A 16300-nucleotide genomic window follows, 5' to 3' on the forward strand; every position below is an offset into this window, starting at 1 on the left:
AATTACTGTTTATTGTTCATGATTTTACTATGTAAGTAAGCTCTACTTGCTATATAACAGTAAATATTTAGTTACTGATAATCCTACTACAGCTAAACTTATTAAGGCATACGTATTACTGAGGAAATATTCAATTTTCTCCTGTGGTGATATCTTTAACAAATCATTTATACAGTATTTTCAGAGCTGTTAATTGGCTTTATAATGATAAAATAAAGTACTGTATGTACACTTACATAAAGATGGGAATTCAAGCTTCGAATTATTTCACAAATTAGAATCCCTGTATGCGAGCATTGTTGATAGCACAGTATATAGTCATCTATCAGCGTTTCGCCAAGATACGTAGTTCTTCTAAGCTCTATTTGGAAACTGAACCAATGGAGCAAGTCTCTGAACCACTAAGGCATGCTTTCCAAGTTACTAAGCGGTTTCTGAAGATATCTAATGAGTTGTCCAACCACGGAAAGAAGTTACTGGACGCCACCAATGAGAAGTCCTCAACCATCGAGTTTCTGAGCTAATGAAGAGCTTATGTGTACCGCTAAAACGACTCAGTGAACTGCTGGGCTACTCATCTGTAGGATTCCAGACCGCGGTGCAAGTCTTCGTATCACTAAAGAGTCTGTGAATTCTTCCAGCCATGCTGGTGTTCAGTGGGGTTTGGACACTGCTTAATGAATCTTACCGTGATGAGCAATTTATGTTGCTCTTTTTCCAAGATGTTATCGTATTTTGACGAAAAGGTCAGTAAAAACAAAATTAATGGAGTATCCTTGAGAGAGAGAGAGAGAGAGAGAGATATCTAGAGAGAGAGAGAGAGAGAGAGAGAGAGAGAGAGAGAGAGAGAGAGAGAGAGAGAGAGAGAGAGAGAGAGAGAGAGAGAGAGAGAGAGAGACTGCTTAGTGGAGAAAAAGGCTCATGGTAATAGATTTTAAACTTTACCAAATACATATGAAAAATAATAATTGTATATATATATATATATATATATATATATATATATATATATATATATATATATATATATATATATATATATATACACACACACACACACACCGGTACACATTTAACTTTAATGTACAGACGTGACGCCTTAGTGTTGAGTTAATGAGGCTTACAGTGAAGATATGGAGCTGCTTATTTGACATTTAGAGCTTCATTGTAGAGCTGTTGCAGTGGGCGGTCGAGATGAGGTGCAGCTCTTGAGGAAAGGTTGGTGAAAGGAAGCTTTGCTGAAAGCTATTAAGATCCATCGAGCTCACTGGGGTTTTCAAGTTCACCAAGCAACACAGAGCTCATAGGCATCTGAGCTCACCAGGCACTAAACAGATCCTTACCAACATAGAGCTCTCCATACACCAAAGTGCTCACCTGGCACTATAGAGCTCATCAGGTAACATAAAACTCACGATACAACATAGAGCTCACCAGGTGCCAGAGGTCACCAGACACCAAAGAGCTTACTAGACAATAAAGAACTAACCAGGAAACTTTGAACTCACCAGAATATAGAGCTCGTCAGGCAAAACTGAGTGCGACAGATATTATAAAGCTCACCGTAAACTATGAAGTCCACTGTCAACGAGTTCGAAAGAGCTGGATGTACTTTGTTACGTTTATTGAGAGCTCTGTGGTGCAACTAATACTGTGATGTCAGGTAGAGCTCTACACTGAAAATGAGCTCTGTAGTGAAAGGTGAGAATTCTCTGACATTATACCACTTGTGAGCTCTGTAATCTAAGCTGAGACATCTTTGGCATTAGTAGTGAGAGATCTTGAAATAAGGAGAGCTCTTCACAGTGGGAGGAGAGCTCTATGGGGATCAAGGTAGCCCTAAGCTCAGGCAAAGCTCACCAAACCCTTCATCCCGCCCTCTCCAGCTCCGGTCACACTTTCCTGAAAAAATATACAGGTATTAGTGGTTAGGCCTTATTCACCATAGCAGTATTCATACCTTCACATACAAGAAGAAGAAGAAGAAGAAGAAGAAGAAGAAGAAGAAGCAGAAGAAGAAGCAGAAGAAGAAGAAGAAGTGGAGGAGGAAGAGGAGGAGGAGGAGAAAAATACAATATATCCTGTAGTAAAAATCTGCAGTGCATGGTACACTTAATGCACAATGGGGACGACAGTTTCTGCCTATACTGTTTTTTTTTTTTTTTATCGAGGCGAAGATGCACTTGACAGATTGGTGATTATTGGCTGAATGCAACATTACTTCATAATCTAGCATTACTAACTGACAACAAATATCTGAGGGGGATATTTGGGTTAGTAAATATTTTTTGGACATGTTGCATTCGGCCAATCATCATCAACCTGTCATGTGCATCTTCGCCTCAGTAAAAAAAAACGGGGTATAGCTTTGAGTACATGATATCTCTCCATGAAATGCAGTCTGACGGTCAAAAGTAGGCCAGATCCTGTATTTTTGCTGGGTAAACAGTGTTCACCTGTATGACACCGATATTGTATAAGCTTCTTCTCCAGAACTTCCTCCCCCTCCCCTCTTTATTTTTTACCCTTCAGTAAAGAGATCTAGAGAGTGAGTTTCCTGCAGGCTAGCCGGGACTGGCATGAGCTGCCTTCCATGGGAAAAAAGTATCATACTGCAATACTTTTCTTAATCTAGTAAGAAGATATCGTAATGTAATTAAGATAAAGAATAAAATCATTACAGGCACGGACAAGGGGAGGGATCCGTGTGGGAGCGTACGCCCCCATAATCTCGACAGAGCAATTATTACTTTTAATAAATGAACAATGCTATTCACCAAAACAATTACAGTAAATATCCTACGTAGATTTTACAGGACAATTTCAGAGAAGAGGTGGATATGGTAATAGGTGTGAGGAACTTGGTAACGAGTCAGCATGAATTAAAGCCTGTGTTAATCTCGCTAGGAATTACCCTCTCGCCTTTCCAAGGCACTGGATCCGGCCCTGCATTGTAATATTCATCATGCTGGTTTGACCATGCCTGCCAGGCGAAAAACTATTGTGTGAGATACCTATAAATAACTTCAATAATTAACTGTCAGTTCTGCGACGATAAAAATTAAGATTTACTTTTCGCTAATGGTGCTTATCCTTTATTCATTTTTTTTTTTAGCAAAAATATCAGAACCAATGCTTACTTCTGGTTAATTTACTTACTCTTCTGGCATATTGATAGTGGTGTCAAGATCCTTCTCTTCCTCTTGCAGGGATCTGCTCTTTTTGTTGGACATCTCGTTGTCGTATTTGAAAGAGCCCTGTCCTTCCTCTCCAGACTCATCTTTCTCCTCGTCGTCGTCCTCGTCGTTGGTAGTGTTGATGGATGCGTCCTCCTGGTCTGGCGGCAGCTGGTACTGACAACGTCGCTTCTGACATCCCGGGTACCACCAGTAGCTGACCACGCCCACAGACACAGCGCATAGAATGTTGGGCACCAGCAGCGCTATGATGATGTTTGATACCTCGTCGTTCCAGTTGTAGTCGGTGATGACGAGATTTTTGTCGACACGGGAGTAATAGCACGAGAAAATGGACTCCGCCTCACCATACTTATCGGCGAAGACGGAACAGTTTACTTTTGGAGGGTAACCACATGCCTTGATGTTGACGAGGAGTGGCACACCTTGAGCTAACCATATAGTGCCATTTTCATCGCCGGGCTCTTGACCATCATAATCTTCGAAAGCTACATTCATATAGCTGACGTAAATCATGTCACATGCATACATGTCTATCGAACAACCAATCTTACAAGAACTCCACGTGCAGTTGGTGGTTCCCACTCTCTGTTCGAAGTAAACAGTCTTGCACACCACCGGGTCTGGGTTGAAGTTGGCCATGAGAGTGGAGATGGAGGGGTCAAGAACCCAAGGGATGGTAAACATGAAGATGAAGGAGGACACACAGGCTGTGGTGCCCAGGGTGAGAGTGGTGTAGTACTTCATTTTTTCCTTGAAGGTCATTTCTTCCTCGGGAGCCTGCATGATTCCTGACAACCAGCTGCAACTTCACGCACTAAATAAGATGAATTGATGTTGTGATGTGTGTGTGTGTGTGTGTGTGTGTGTGTGTGTGTGTGTGTGTGTGTGTGTGTGTGTGTGTGTATTGTATATATATGTGTGTGGATATATTTGTATATATGTGTGTGTGGACGGTAAGTTAAGACAAACGTCTAGTATATGAGTGGTAGTCGAATGTTTGCAGAACAGACTCTAAGCTGCAGCATCAATCAGAAGGGGATCAACAGACTGTTTCCCCAGGATTAGTTCTGAATGTGACACAGGATCGTTACGAATGTAATGCTACGTAAATAAGGTGGCATAAACTCGGTGCAGGACAGTAGAAGAACCTGAACAGGGGACGATTTCGTTACTGTATGTACAACAAGAGACAACTCATTATTAGATATCACACCAGTGAGTGTTAAACCTGTGTAACAACTTTGACATTAATTTTGTACATTTCCAATCTTATCTCTACGATAGATATTTGTGGAACTAGGCACTTTAAAAATATATATTTACAATAAAATACTTAAAAACTTAATTCGTGAGAAGTTAAAGGAATTAAATATGTATGTATATATATTAAAGGCAGATTTTCAAAACTTACTGTGTGCTCGCTTCGGATAACAGATTCCCTTGCGTCAGACAGTAAAATGACACAGTTAAGGTAATAACATTGAAATCGACCTATCCTTCAAACTTTCAAAAACTGCTCAGCTTTCCTCAGTGATACACGATAGCACAGTCAATCACATGCACCCAGTTATTAGGACACAACGAAGAGCTACCCGGCGACACACGATCAGGACTTTGGCCTAACTTCTGCTTACCTAACTTATGCTGACTGAAATCGCTGCTCAGAACTCGAGTTAGGCTACAGTTGCTATAGTACTCTGTCTGCTCCTACTGTACTGACTAACTGGCACTCCAGTATTGATGAACTATGCGATACTCGTTGATATACCCTAAGAATACGCCCTTTATAGATGGCTGTTACATTACCTTCTTAGCATTACTTGGCTGCAGAACACTGACACAATAATCCTCTGCTTATAGCCGAAAAAAGGGATTTTTTGTATAGATATGTGATATCCGTAATAATTTCCTTTTGAGCTTTAGTAATAGCAAGAGATGCTTAGAATATTATAGATGGGTAAGAGACGCGTCTCAGCATCCGGATTAATACCTAATAGCATGCTAAGATAATATAGGCTAACTGCCCTACTCAGCAGATCAATAAGGGATGCTGAAGTGAAACCACGAGAGCTGAATAGCAAGATACATAGATAATGAGGGATTTGGCTGTGAAGAATAATGTACTGATCGCATCGAGAGCGAACCTTAAAACCTGATTATTTAATGAAAAATTCTGATGTAGAGAGGAATGGCAGATGGCAGCCAAAGTGAACCTAGTAATTACTGTAGATATTAATATAATATTACTACTGCAGGGAATTGGCTAAAGAGGGTTGCCAGCTAACGTGCGCCTACATATCGAGTTTGTGTAGTGTCGTTGTTTGGATGCGGGTGCGGGCAGGGATGTGAGGCAAGATCTTCAGTGGTTAGGGATGAGGGTGTAGTCGCTTGGTCGTGTGCACCGTCACAACAGTTCGTCAAACTGGGTCACCTCTTTAGCAGCTGAAAACAGGAGGTGTGGATTAGTACTGAGATGGAGGAGGTAATTCAGATACTGATATATTACTATTAAGCCTGATAGGTTTGATTACTATACAGTTATCTGAATTGTGATGAACCTATAAATACATTGCTACAACACATTGTAAAGTAATTTTGGCTATGTATGCAGGGATGTAATGCAGATATTAATACATTACTACTGTGTTTACCAGTTCTTACTAAACTACCATATTGTACTATTGTAACTACTGGCAAAGCCTCACGAAAAAAAAAAAAAATTTTTACTTTTGGGTGTTAAACAAGTCTCTGTGGAGTAGAAGACGGGAGTATGGAGTATGGCGGTGTATTGTGTGGCAAGTGAAGTGTGGCAGTGTGAGGTGTGTCAGTGTCGTGTGTATGAGGAGCAGGAGTATGAGGTGTGGCAGTGTGTAATGTGAGAGTGTAAGATGTGAGGTGGTGATTGTGTGTGTGTGTGTGTGTGTGTGTGTGTGTGTGTGTGTGTGTGTGTGTGTGTGTGTGTGTGTGTGTGTGTGTGTGTGTGTGTGTTTATGAAGTGTGTGCAGTGTGAAAGGTGCATGTGTGGAGTGTGGTTGAGTCTTCCGCTGCACAGTGACTTCCATATCAGGCATCCTGTATGAAGAATGAACTACATCGAGATAAAAAGAAAAAAGCACAACAGAGAGAGAGAGATCAGCTACTTACGAAACTGGTCTCTCTCCTGGCCTATAACTGTGACAGGTTAGTACTTACTGATGCCTCAATTAAGCAATCAACATGGGATTTGCTTTTAAGAATTTTATGTTACAGAAAAATTAATAACAGTCTTGAATCAGTGTGTGAAAAGAGGTTCCAGTTGTATTCACGGATACTGTTAGTGTTGTGTCTAAATACAAAAACTCAGTCTAATCTTGCCATAACCAAATGTTTACACTAATACCATGTGTCAAACGATGCAAGTGACGTAAATGTATTGTTTTTTTCAGATTATCCTAAACATCTATGGTATAAGAACATTATATTTATCTAAACATTAAAAAAATACTTATCTCCTAGAATTACACATACAGGGAATAAATGTCTCGCTTCATCGATGAGGGATAGGGCTATACTAATACAGCAGGAGTCACTAAAAAACAATGTGGTCTAGACATGTATACTCGCAGTCAATAGTTCCTTACATCGTCTTAACCCGTTTCCAGATCTAATAATATCTTGCTTCATTAGTCTGTAAGCCCATATATGTAAAGGATACATTGAAAAGGGACTACACTGTGCAGCTGCAGACCACAGTTGTTTTCACAGCGTTGTCACCCAGCCAGAACCTAATGAGATCATGTTAAAATAATCAGATGGGTTAGACTCTCGTTTCATCGTTTCGAATTCCCCAAAATATAAAGGGGTTATTGGCTGTTTCCATACTGTCTCTGTCAGAATTTCTTTTGAGAGTCCTAACTAATTAAGCGATATTCCATCTCATTTAATTATTGCTGATTAGTTCAGGAAAAAGATCTCATTAAGTTTCACCGCGGTTTCATACAGCAAATAGGAACTAACAGCAGCAACTATACAGCGTCAGTCCATTATCTATGCACACATACTGGGCTCTACACTAATTATGAGGTTAAGGACAATGTAAGGGAGCTATTAACTGGCAAGGTAGGAAGGGAAGGGTACGATTGGAATGGAAGCAGTCACTTGAGGCCGGGAATGGATGAGCATCTGTTCAGGAGGATAAGAGAGGCAGGGATCACACAGACTACACTAGCAGAAACACCTCAAGCAACACATCACAACCTAACATCTCAGTTATCTATGAATACAGCCTTTTCAACACAGGCAGCCGTACTCTCGTGGGCTTCACCTCTCCGCTTCCGGTGCCGAATATGTAAGTTGGCGGCAGGAAAGGACAATGCTTCGGGTGCCGTGTATATATATATATATATATATATATATATATATATATATATATATATATATATATATATATATATATATATATATATATATATATATATGCAAGGAGGAAGGAACTAAAAGCCAGGAGCCCGCAAACCGTTCTTTCCAAGAAAAAAATAAAAAAAAACAATACAAAAGAGCCAAATTCAAGATCCGTTCATTTCGAGATGCCTGGACACACCGCGTTTGAAAGACTGGAGATCATAGGCAGTAGGAAATACAGACACGCACGATATTGTTTTGCATCGCGCTTTGACTCCAGTTGACTCTGATTTGGAATTCAAAAGTTTCACTGACTCATGGTCTTAAAGAATATAGTCAAGTGCATTTTATACTAACACAGTGTCTGTTTATGACTTTAAATTTGGTTTGTTTTGCTCAGGAGCCATGTGACTCCCTCCCATTAATCACACAGTTCAAAGTCAGTGTTCAGTTCTGACCACAATAACATGTGTTTGCTTTCTTTGGTCCAGTCCTCCTGCTTGACGCCAATGTACAGTAATATAAAATAATATTTCTTTGAATGACAAAGAATTGAAGAAGGTTCTCTAGCACCCATTCTGTTCAGATTTATTTCTGTATAATGACACCACAACCAAATATTTTCCAGTATGCTATTTATGTATAGTACACTAAACAAACCAAACCAACATACAACAGAATATTAAGCCGAGACACTTTAAAAAATCGTTGAGGAAAAATACCTGCCATGCCCACGAGATTACGACCAACATCCCGTCTGTGGCTGTGTGTATAGTGGTTACCATAGCAACACGTCCACAGCATCACCATTCAAACACTCTATGGGGCAGGGGGGTCACCAACCTCAGACCATATCATCATGGCCACAAGAGGCTCCTTAGCAACTCTCCTTTATCACTCTACAGTATATCCGAACTGGCTACGTCGAAATTCTCTTGTATATTTTATAAGACCATGAAACAGAATATTAATGTGTAATATGCAAAATATGTTGCCAATGGAGAGAAGCTGGAAAGTGTTCGAAGCCCACGAGGATACGGTCTGTCAGCATCAGAAGGAGTTGATTTCTAAGAGTCGTAATTCTTCCTACAACAGACACCAGACAGCTGAGATGTGAGATGGTAACACAATATATGCTTCAGACAACTGGAGATGTACCGGTATACATTATAGTTACATCTACTTATTCGTCTCTCTCATTCACCAAGCTTAGTACCATGTCACTGGCTAAATTTCTCATCAACTAAAGAAACTAACTTGCACCAGAATCTCCAGTCTTAGTGTGACTGTTACTTAAATTCTTCTATGGAGATTCTCTGCTGTTTGGATAACTCACCTCCTTGACTGAATTTGTGAAGAATATCTGAGAAAATTTAACACCCCAGTTTTGGAAATTTTGGCTGGAAGACATAAGAGAAAATGTGACAAACATCGGAAGTTCAAGGGATAATAGTGAAGAACAGCTACCATGCATCTAGTAAGTCCTTGCACTGGCTATAGGTGATATGAGAGGACAATAGATACCAGACCAATCATAACAAGAGGTAACCATTGCTGGGAAGGGAGGGAGGAAGGGGCGCTAAATCTAACTAGTAGTCAGCATGCATGGACGGCAAGACCCAGAGCAGCTAGAGAGGCGGAATGTCAGGTTAGTCAAGGCAAGAAGAAGGCAAAAAGGGGTCTTCCAAGTCACCTATGGAGCCTCGATACCCCAGCTCCTGTGGGTTCTGAAAGGCGACCAAACCTGACGTGCACATACAAGGACAAGGTCAGGGGGCCGTCAGTAGGGAATCCAAACGGCTTTTTTTCTTTAAATCTCAGTCACAGAAGAAGTTGTGAATATATACAAATTTTTATATCTTATTTAAATGGAAGAAACTTATATTATGTACCAAATGAAGTGGGTTGTCTGGAATACCTGTGGTTTTGTTGGCTGCTCTCTGTATTTGTAATTATGTTACCTCATTTTAACCTTGTCGTTATTCCGGACTTCAGTGGTTTTTCTGACTGAAGGATCCTACAGGCGGTCGATTGTTACCGGCATAGAGATTTCCATCATCATTATCATCATCATCATCATCACTACCACCACCAACAACAACACCACCACCATCATTATCATCATTATTATCCTAATCTAATAATGCCACAAATACACGGGGTGGGATAAAATTTTCAACCCAGTGCAACCAGACAGAAGCCCAAGTACACGTTAAGTAATATCCCAGAGAATAACAAGTACTAAGCCAAATAAATCGCTAAGGCAGAGGCTCTAAGAAGACTTCGGCTTGCGAGAACACAGGACAGAAACTCACACACACTGCCTAAGACTACAGTAGGTTGTTTTCATCTGACGGAACTGAGCCACTCCCACAACTTAAATACTGTGATGATATTCGATAAGCATTTGTCACGAAAAGGGAATGAATATGCTTGGTTACTAGTCAAATCGACCCCCCAGTTGACTACACATGGTCATCAACTGAGCGTAAATGGGTTAGGGGTGGAAAATTGGTTGCGGCTTAACGTGTGTGTGTGTGTGTGTGTGTGTGTGTGTGTGTGTGTGTGTGTGTGTGTGAAGTGCGACTTTGGAAATAGATGGATGGGACGAGGAAGGGTTGCTATGTTTGCCAGAAAGTAAACAATTTTAAACTTTGCCTGCCATTTTCAGTATCTACATAATTATAATTTTCCTTTAACCCTTTCAACTCGCTACTTTGTTCTACCTTATTGCATTGTTAGGATATTGATTCAGCTTATAGCAGGTGTTTGATATGGCCTTCATTAACCCCTCATTACGAGAGGGTTTTCCTTAATTGAGTAAAATGACCGGATGCTTAAGAAAAAGGGGTGAAAAAAAATGACTTCGAAATAGAGAGACTAAAATCCATTCAATACCCGTGGGGGAGTTTGATGGCTGACAGGAGGAAGACAGACAAATGACTATCGGACATTCGACAGACAGACGAACCAAACCACCTTGTGAGATGTATAACGAGTGCACCATTCGATTTTAGGTCTGTATTTTAAGTGGTGTAAGAGGCTTCGTACCCAACTCTACAACTCTACACACGTCACACTTGGAACTCCTACCAAGGCAACTCCTTCACGAACATCAGCTTGGAAAGTGCTGGCAATTATCTGAGACACAAATAAGAAGCGTAATGTGTATGGACTGGCACTCACACTGGAGACAGGTCGGGGGTGGCATTCTCAAACAGATTTACGATCAATTCCCTCCCGTAAGTTGTGTCTGTTTTTGTAGGAACAAAAGACTTGGGGAAAAGCTGTATTACCTTTTATTTTTATTTTTTCGTTCCTGGAAACCAAAAGAATTTAAGATACTATTTTCTTCTCGTAACTGATATTTGTTTTGGGTGAGGAACAATAAATATAATCAGTCTATATTTTCCTACAGTTCAGAAATAAGATGTTTTCTCTGATAACTAATATATATATATATATATATATATATATATATATATATATATATATATATATATATATATATATATATAAAATGGGAAGAATAAGAGCTAAGAAAGGATCCTACACTTCCTTCGACAGCAAAGGACAGGGAAGACTAGGGATCGATCGTAAGTCTGTTAGTGAATCCAGATCCGAGTCAGCGCACTACGAGGTGAAGCTCGACAGTTTTCCCTCCTCTTTTACTTTATAACACGACATTATTTTCGTTTCCAAGAGTTAGCTGATCCCAACTGCAGGGATCGCCAGTTAGTCTCAACACAGAAACCATTACTTACTTGCTTACTTACATTTCTTGCATGTGGATGGCGGTATCAACTTCCTTTTCCTCATCCTGTGAAGCTCGTCCTTTACTGCTGGAAATTCGATCGCCCTTTTTGAAACGTCTTTTCCTCTCTTCATCATCATCATCATCGTCGTCGTCGTCGTCGTCGTCGTCCTCGTTGGGTGTGTTTATGGATGCGTCCTCCTGGTCCGGCGGCAGTTGGTATTGACAACGTCGCCTTTGACACCCGGGGTACCACCAGTAACTAATTATGGCCAGAGACACACCACATAGCAGGTTGGGCACCAGCAGAGCCATGGCCAGACTCTGCACCTCCTTGTCCCAGCTGTAGTTAGTGATGACGAGATTCTGGTCGACGCGAGAGTAGTAGCAAGGAAAATACTCCCCTTCACCACCGTATGTCATGCTGAAGACTGAACAGTTTACCTCGGAAGGGTAACCACATCCCTTGATGTTGATGAGAAGCGGCACACCTTGAGCTAACCATACGGTGCTATTATTGTCTTCGCTGGGTTCTTGAATTAGATCTTCGTCCACGTAACGTGCGTTCATGTAACTGACATAAATCATGTCACATTCATACAGTTCTTTGGTGCAGCCCTCCCTGCAAGAACTCCAAGAGCAATTGGTGTTCCCTACTCTCTGTTCGGAGTAGACAGTCTTGCACACCACCGGGTCTGGGTTAAAGTTGGCCATGAGGGTGGAGATGGAGGGGTCAAGAACCCATGGGATCATAAACATAAAGACGAAGGAGGACACACAGGCCGTGGTGCCCAGGGTGAGGGTGGTGTAGTACTTCAGCTTAGCCAAGAAACCGACTTTTTCCTCACCCGTTGACATGGTTCTTCCTAAACAGTTTCTACTTCACGAACTACACGGGACTAACTATTGGTGCAGGTGAGAAACCGATATAAAATGCGAGCGACTGAGGCAAGGGTGAATTTTCTAGCGCTTGCCCAGAAGCTGTAGCATCCGTGGACCTTTGTGGAACTAACTGACAGTACACGACTCAGTGGAAGGTGACTTAAAAAAAAAAAAAAAAAAACTGCATCTAAATCAGGCTTCTTGTCCACATTCTCGTCTAGCGAGATGTTATGCTTTCAGCGGTACAACACACTGCATCTTCTCTACAAGAATATTATAACTAAAAGTGCCCGGAAACAGAACAGTATAAGAAAATCCCTGTGATATGTGTACTTGATGTTCAGTGATATGGTGAATGTGAAGCTTGATGACTTAACGACCTCGTTAAAGCGACCTATGGTAGGCCTACACGCCAGTGATGCTGTTCAGATATGTATATGAGAGGTTATGGTCAAGTACAGGAGCTGAATCACAAGAAATCAGGTACTTTATGGAGTATGGTGGTGAAAGTATTGACCAAATTGTGCCTATACATTTAAGCTGTGGAGTGTCGATGTTTGGATGCGGGTGCGGGCAGGGATGAGAGGCGAGTTCTTCACTGGTTAGTGATGAGGGTGTAGTCGCTTGGTCGTTTGCACCGTCACAACAGTTCGTCAAACTGGACAGCTTCCTTAGCAGCTGAAAGCAGGAGGTGAATAATGAATGATAAAACATGAATTTCATTACCCAGCACCTAACATACTATATTCGTGCGTGTATTAGTGGTGCTTGTAGCATAATGGGTAAGCGATTTTCATAAACTGTCTCCAGACACACAAACATAACGCATATGACCTGCACGCTACACACTGTGTGGTAAACTTTCGTATGCCTGTTTCTTAAAACAAACTTTCACTCTGAAAACAAGATGAACAGTACACATTCCCTATGGTCTAAAACAGACGTGGATTGCTTCACCTAAGTAATCAGTTATTTATTAAACGAAATAAAGCTAGAGCTGAATATGTGAGACAGTTTCCTGGCTCTTGTCCCAGAGACAGCAATTGCATTTACATATATATATATATATATATATATATATATATATATATATATATATATATATATATATATATATATATTTCCTTCGGCTGGAAAAAAAATCATAGAACTGTCTCACGAAATTGGTCCGGGTGGAAGTGTAGCTGTTTGAGTGTATTATAACACTGAGTTCGTTACATTTTAATTAACTGGCATAAGTTAAATAGCTCGTCATCGTAGCCATCATAACTATCATCATCATCATCATCATTATCATCATTATCCAAACCCTGTTCTCACAATCATAAAAAGGCTGGGTCGCAAAGTTACGAATTTACGTCTTCTGGTGGATTTCAAGACGTGACAAAGTTTTACGGTAACAGTTGACAGACACAGCCACACTCCACCCTGACTCTCCTATTTGGCCCGTATTCTTATTAGCTCAGATGTAACACCTTCTGTCCATCGATATATTTTGCACATTACACGTCAATACCTCTTGTATGATACTGATGTAAACTATGTCGATATGAAAAGAATATATACAGTATATCGTATACAAGAGAATAGGAAAGTGTAACATGCAAAGTAAATTGCCATGGAAGAGGTGCTACGAAGCCTGCCGTGTCAATAAAAACACAGAGGATAGTCCTTTCAAGTATGATGTAACAAATTTTGATGCCTATAACAAATTTTGATATATAACCAGGAAGGATGATATAGGGTACATGCATTCTATAATTTCATCATCTGGTCCCAGCACTATAAGCCAGATGTACAGGGTTGTCCATATATTACGCAGCCCAATCCTCGTGTGTTGCGGGTACGGCTTAGCGTTACCAGTGTCAACCCTGCGTCGTTGTCTGCTTCCCATAACTTTTTTTTTTTTTTTTAAACAGATGAACAGAGGAAAGAAAAACACATTAAATAAAGAATATCCCATACACCAGATTACAGGTGTCCTCCATTCATTAAAAAAAAAAAAAAAAAAAAAAAAAATTAAATGTGTCAGATATTTTTTAGTCCCTTGATTACAAGGTTGATCAATAAGTTCAATAGGCAGTTAAAATGTCTCCACTCCTCGCAAAAGCAGACAAAGCCGGCCCCACAGCACACAAAATTGGAAAGAGGAATGTATGGACCGCCCTGTATATTCCAACAATGAACACTTAAAAAACACTTAATATCCTAAAAATTCTGAAAATGATCGTAGGAAACTGGTAAACTCGCATGCCATAGGATCGTACTGTAGGTGGATTAAGAGGCCTCATAGCACTTGTTCCATAGCAATTTAGTTTGCATAATTACACCTGAACGTTCTCTTGCATGTTATTTTTTCGTTTTCAAATAGAAGTAATTTGCATTAATAACATACCAGATAATTGTGAGGTGTAATGTGCGGAATAAATCGCTTAAGGAGATGAGTTACGGTCTCCAAAGCCACTGAAGTTTCGACCCTCTGCTCACCTCCTGGATGGACGGAAATCGGAGGAAAGGTTTCACGGCTAACGAAGGCCAGTGTTAAGTGTCCGTATTCTCATCGGATAAGGAAGCTCCCTAACACTTTTTCCTAAGCGATTTATCTTGTTAATTGTAAGTTACTATTCCCTTCTGTGTGTCTTGACTCATTCTAATATCGCCATCATACTGAACAGAAATAATGTACTCAAAGATATTAACCAGCTATATTCAAAAATAAATTGCTAAAGAAGAGATGCTAAGAAACTTCCTTAACCTGCGAGAATAAGGGCCCAGATCTCTTTTTCCCACCAGTTAAGGAAGCTCCCAGATACCTCTACCTTAGCGATTTATTTTTTGGATATGGGCGGTTAATATTCTTTTGTATGTTATTTATGCAGAATATGGCGATGTTTGAACGATTTGTGTGACACAGAAGATAGGAAGGTGTAATAATCAAAATGAATCGCTTAGGAAAAGGTGTTAGGGAGCTTCTTTAATTGACGAGAATATGGGCCACAGAAGAGGACAGTAAGGTGCAATCAACAAAATGAATCGCTTAAGAGAAGGTGTTAGGGAGCTTCCTCAACTTAACAGAATACAGGTTCAGGTCTTTGACGTGACACCCAGGCTACGATCTCCTTTCAAACAGGAGTAGAAGGGAGCAGAATATATGACTATACTCTTTTCACTCTAACTTAGCCCAGAATTTCGTCCTTTTGCAGCTTATTGTAGATAGGACAGAGGCAGGAAGAAAGAGACAGAACTACGGCTCTGCGTCCTTTACACGACACTGCATCATGATTATCACCATATTCTAGTGTTTATCTCTTATTACAACTCAGTAATGAATATGGAGAGACGAGAATTTTAAGCCAAATTAGAGTAAAAAGAGTATATCGAGTGTACAGCACCTGCAAGGACACACTGCTTATATAACCACTGGGACGGACATTGATAACATGTACTCCTCATTAACTAATAAACATATCTCTTAATCTACCACATTTCTGACATCAATACTCTGTGACACAAACGGGGGTATATGTCTCGCTGTAAGGATCAGGAGAAGGATATTACTTAAAAGCTACAACACCAACACCAACAGCAACAACACAGGTCTGGTCAGGCTTGTGTGTGTGTGAGATCTTGGTGAAGTAAAAGCATCACTGAGAGGCAGATCGGTGTATCGGTGTGCGAGTGAGGTGGCGCATACAGTAAAGTACACAGGTGTTGAGGCCACATATATATTTATTTCTAGAGGCCCCTTTAAGCTTGTGTTCCTTCTAGGTGTAAGGGCCATGTTCTAGGTGGTAAGGAGGCTTCATGACACCTATTCCTTAGCGATTTATTTTGCATATCAAACTTAAACATTCTTCTGTATGCTATTTTAATGTCGATATAATTTGCATCAATTGCGGACAAGACGTTATTTTGGTGTCATACGTAGAATAAATCGCTAAGGAAAAGGTTTTGCGAAATCTCCATTTCTCTTTAGAATACGACCCTTAAACCCACAAGAACACACCATCAGGAGCCTACACACACACGCACACACACACACACACACACACACACACACACACACACACACACACACACACAC

General features: G+C 40.5%; 3 protein-coding genes across 5 annotated transcripts in view; all 3 read right to left on the reverse strand.

Moving 5' to 3' along the window:
* Nucleotides 1-1640: 1640 nt before the first annotated feature.
* LOC145400947 (protein tipE-like) lies at nt 1641-4050 on the reverse strand. Of its 2 annotated transcripts, XM_080273312.1 has the most exons (2): nt 3160-3914; nt 1641-1902 (listed from the first exon to the last, which is right to left on the reverse strand). In XM_080273312.1, exons 1-2 carry the CDS (start codon nt 3882-3884, stop codon nt 1893-1895), a joined length of 735 nt encoding a protein of 244 aa, XP_080129438.1. In that variant the 5' UTR covers nt 3885-3914; the 3' UTR covers nt 1641-1892. The 2 variants fall into 2 exon arrangements, with proteins under 2 accessions (XP_080129438.1, XP_080129437.1); XM_080273311.1 differs by lacking the exon at nt 1641-1902 and having other exon boundaries at nt 3156-4050.
* Nucleotides 4051-4154: 104 nt separating this feature from the next.
* Nucleotides 4155-12283, reverse strand: LOC145400948 (protein tipE-like). Of its 2 annotated transcripts, none has more exons than XM_080273313.1 (2): nt 11357-12283; nt 4155-5642 (listed from the first exon to the last, which is right to left on the reverse strand). In XM_080273313.1, the coding sequence occupies exons 1-2, from the start codon at nt 12190-12192 to the stop codon at nt 5636-5638; spliced, it is 843 nt and encodes a 280-aa protein (XP_080129439.1). In that variant the 5' UTR covers nt 12193-12283; the 3' UTR covers nt 4155-5635. The 2 variants fall into 2 exon arrangements, with proteins under 2 accessions (XP_080129439.1, XP_080129440.1); XM_080273314.1 differs by having other exon boundaries at nt 11345-12283.
* A 137-nt stretch (nt 12284-12420) lies between these two features.
* The window catches only part of LOC145400949 (uncharacterized), a 16321-nt gene continuing 12441 nt past the window's right edge, over nt 12421-16300 (reverse strand). The window contains exon 2 of the mRNA XM_080273315.1: nt 12421-12894. Within this exon, the coding sequence (XP_080129441.1) occupies nt 12857-12894 (38 nt within the window). The 3' untranslated portion in view covers nt 12421-12856. The remainder of the gene's footprint in view (nt 12895-16300) is intronic.

This window comes from Coenobita brevimanus, chromosome 54 (genome assembly GCF_032717465.1).
Source record: "Coenobita brevimanus isolate Jiangsu-jjx chromosome 54, ASM3271746v2, whole genome shotgun sequence".
NCBI classification, from domain to species: Eukaryota; Metazoa; Arthropoda; class Malacostraca; order Decapoda; family Coenobitidae; genus Coenobita; species Coenobita brevimanus.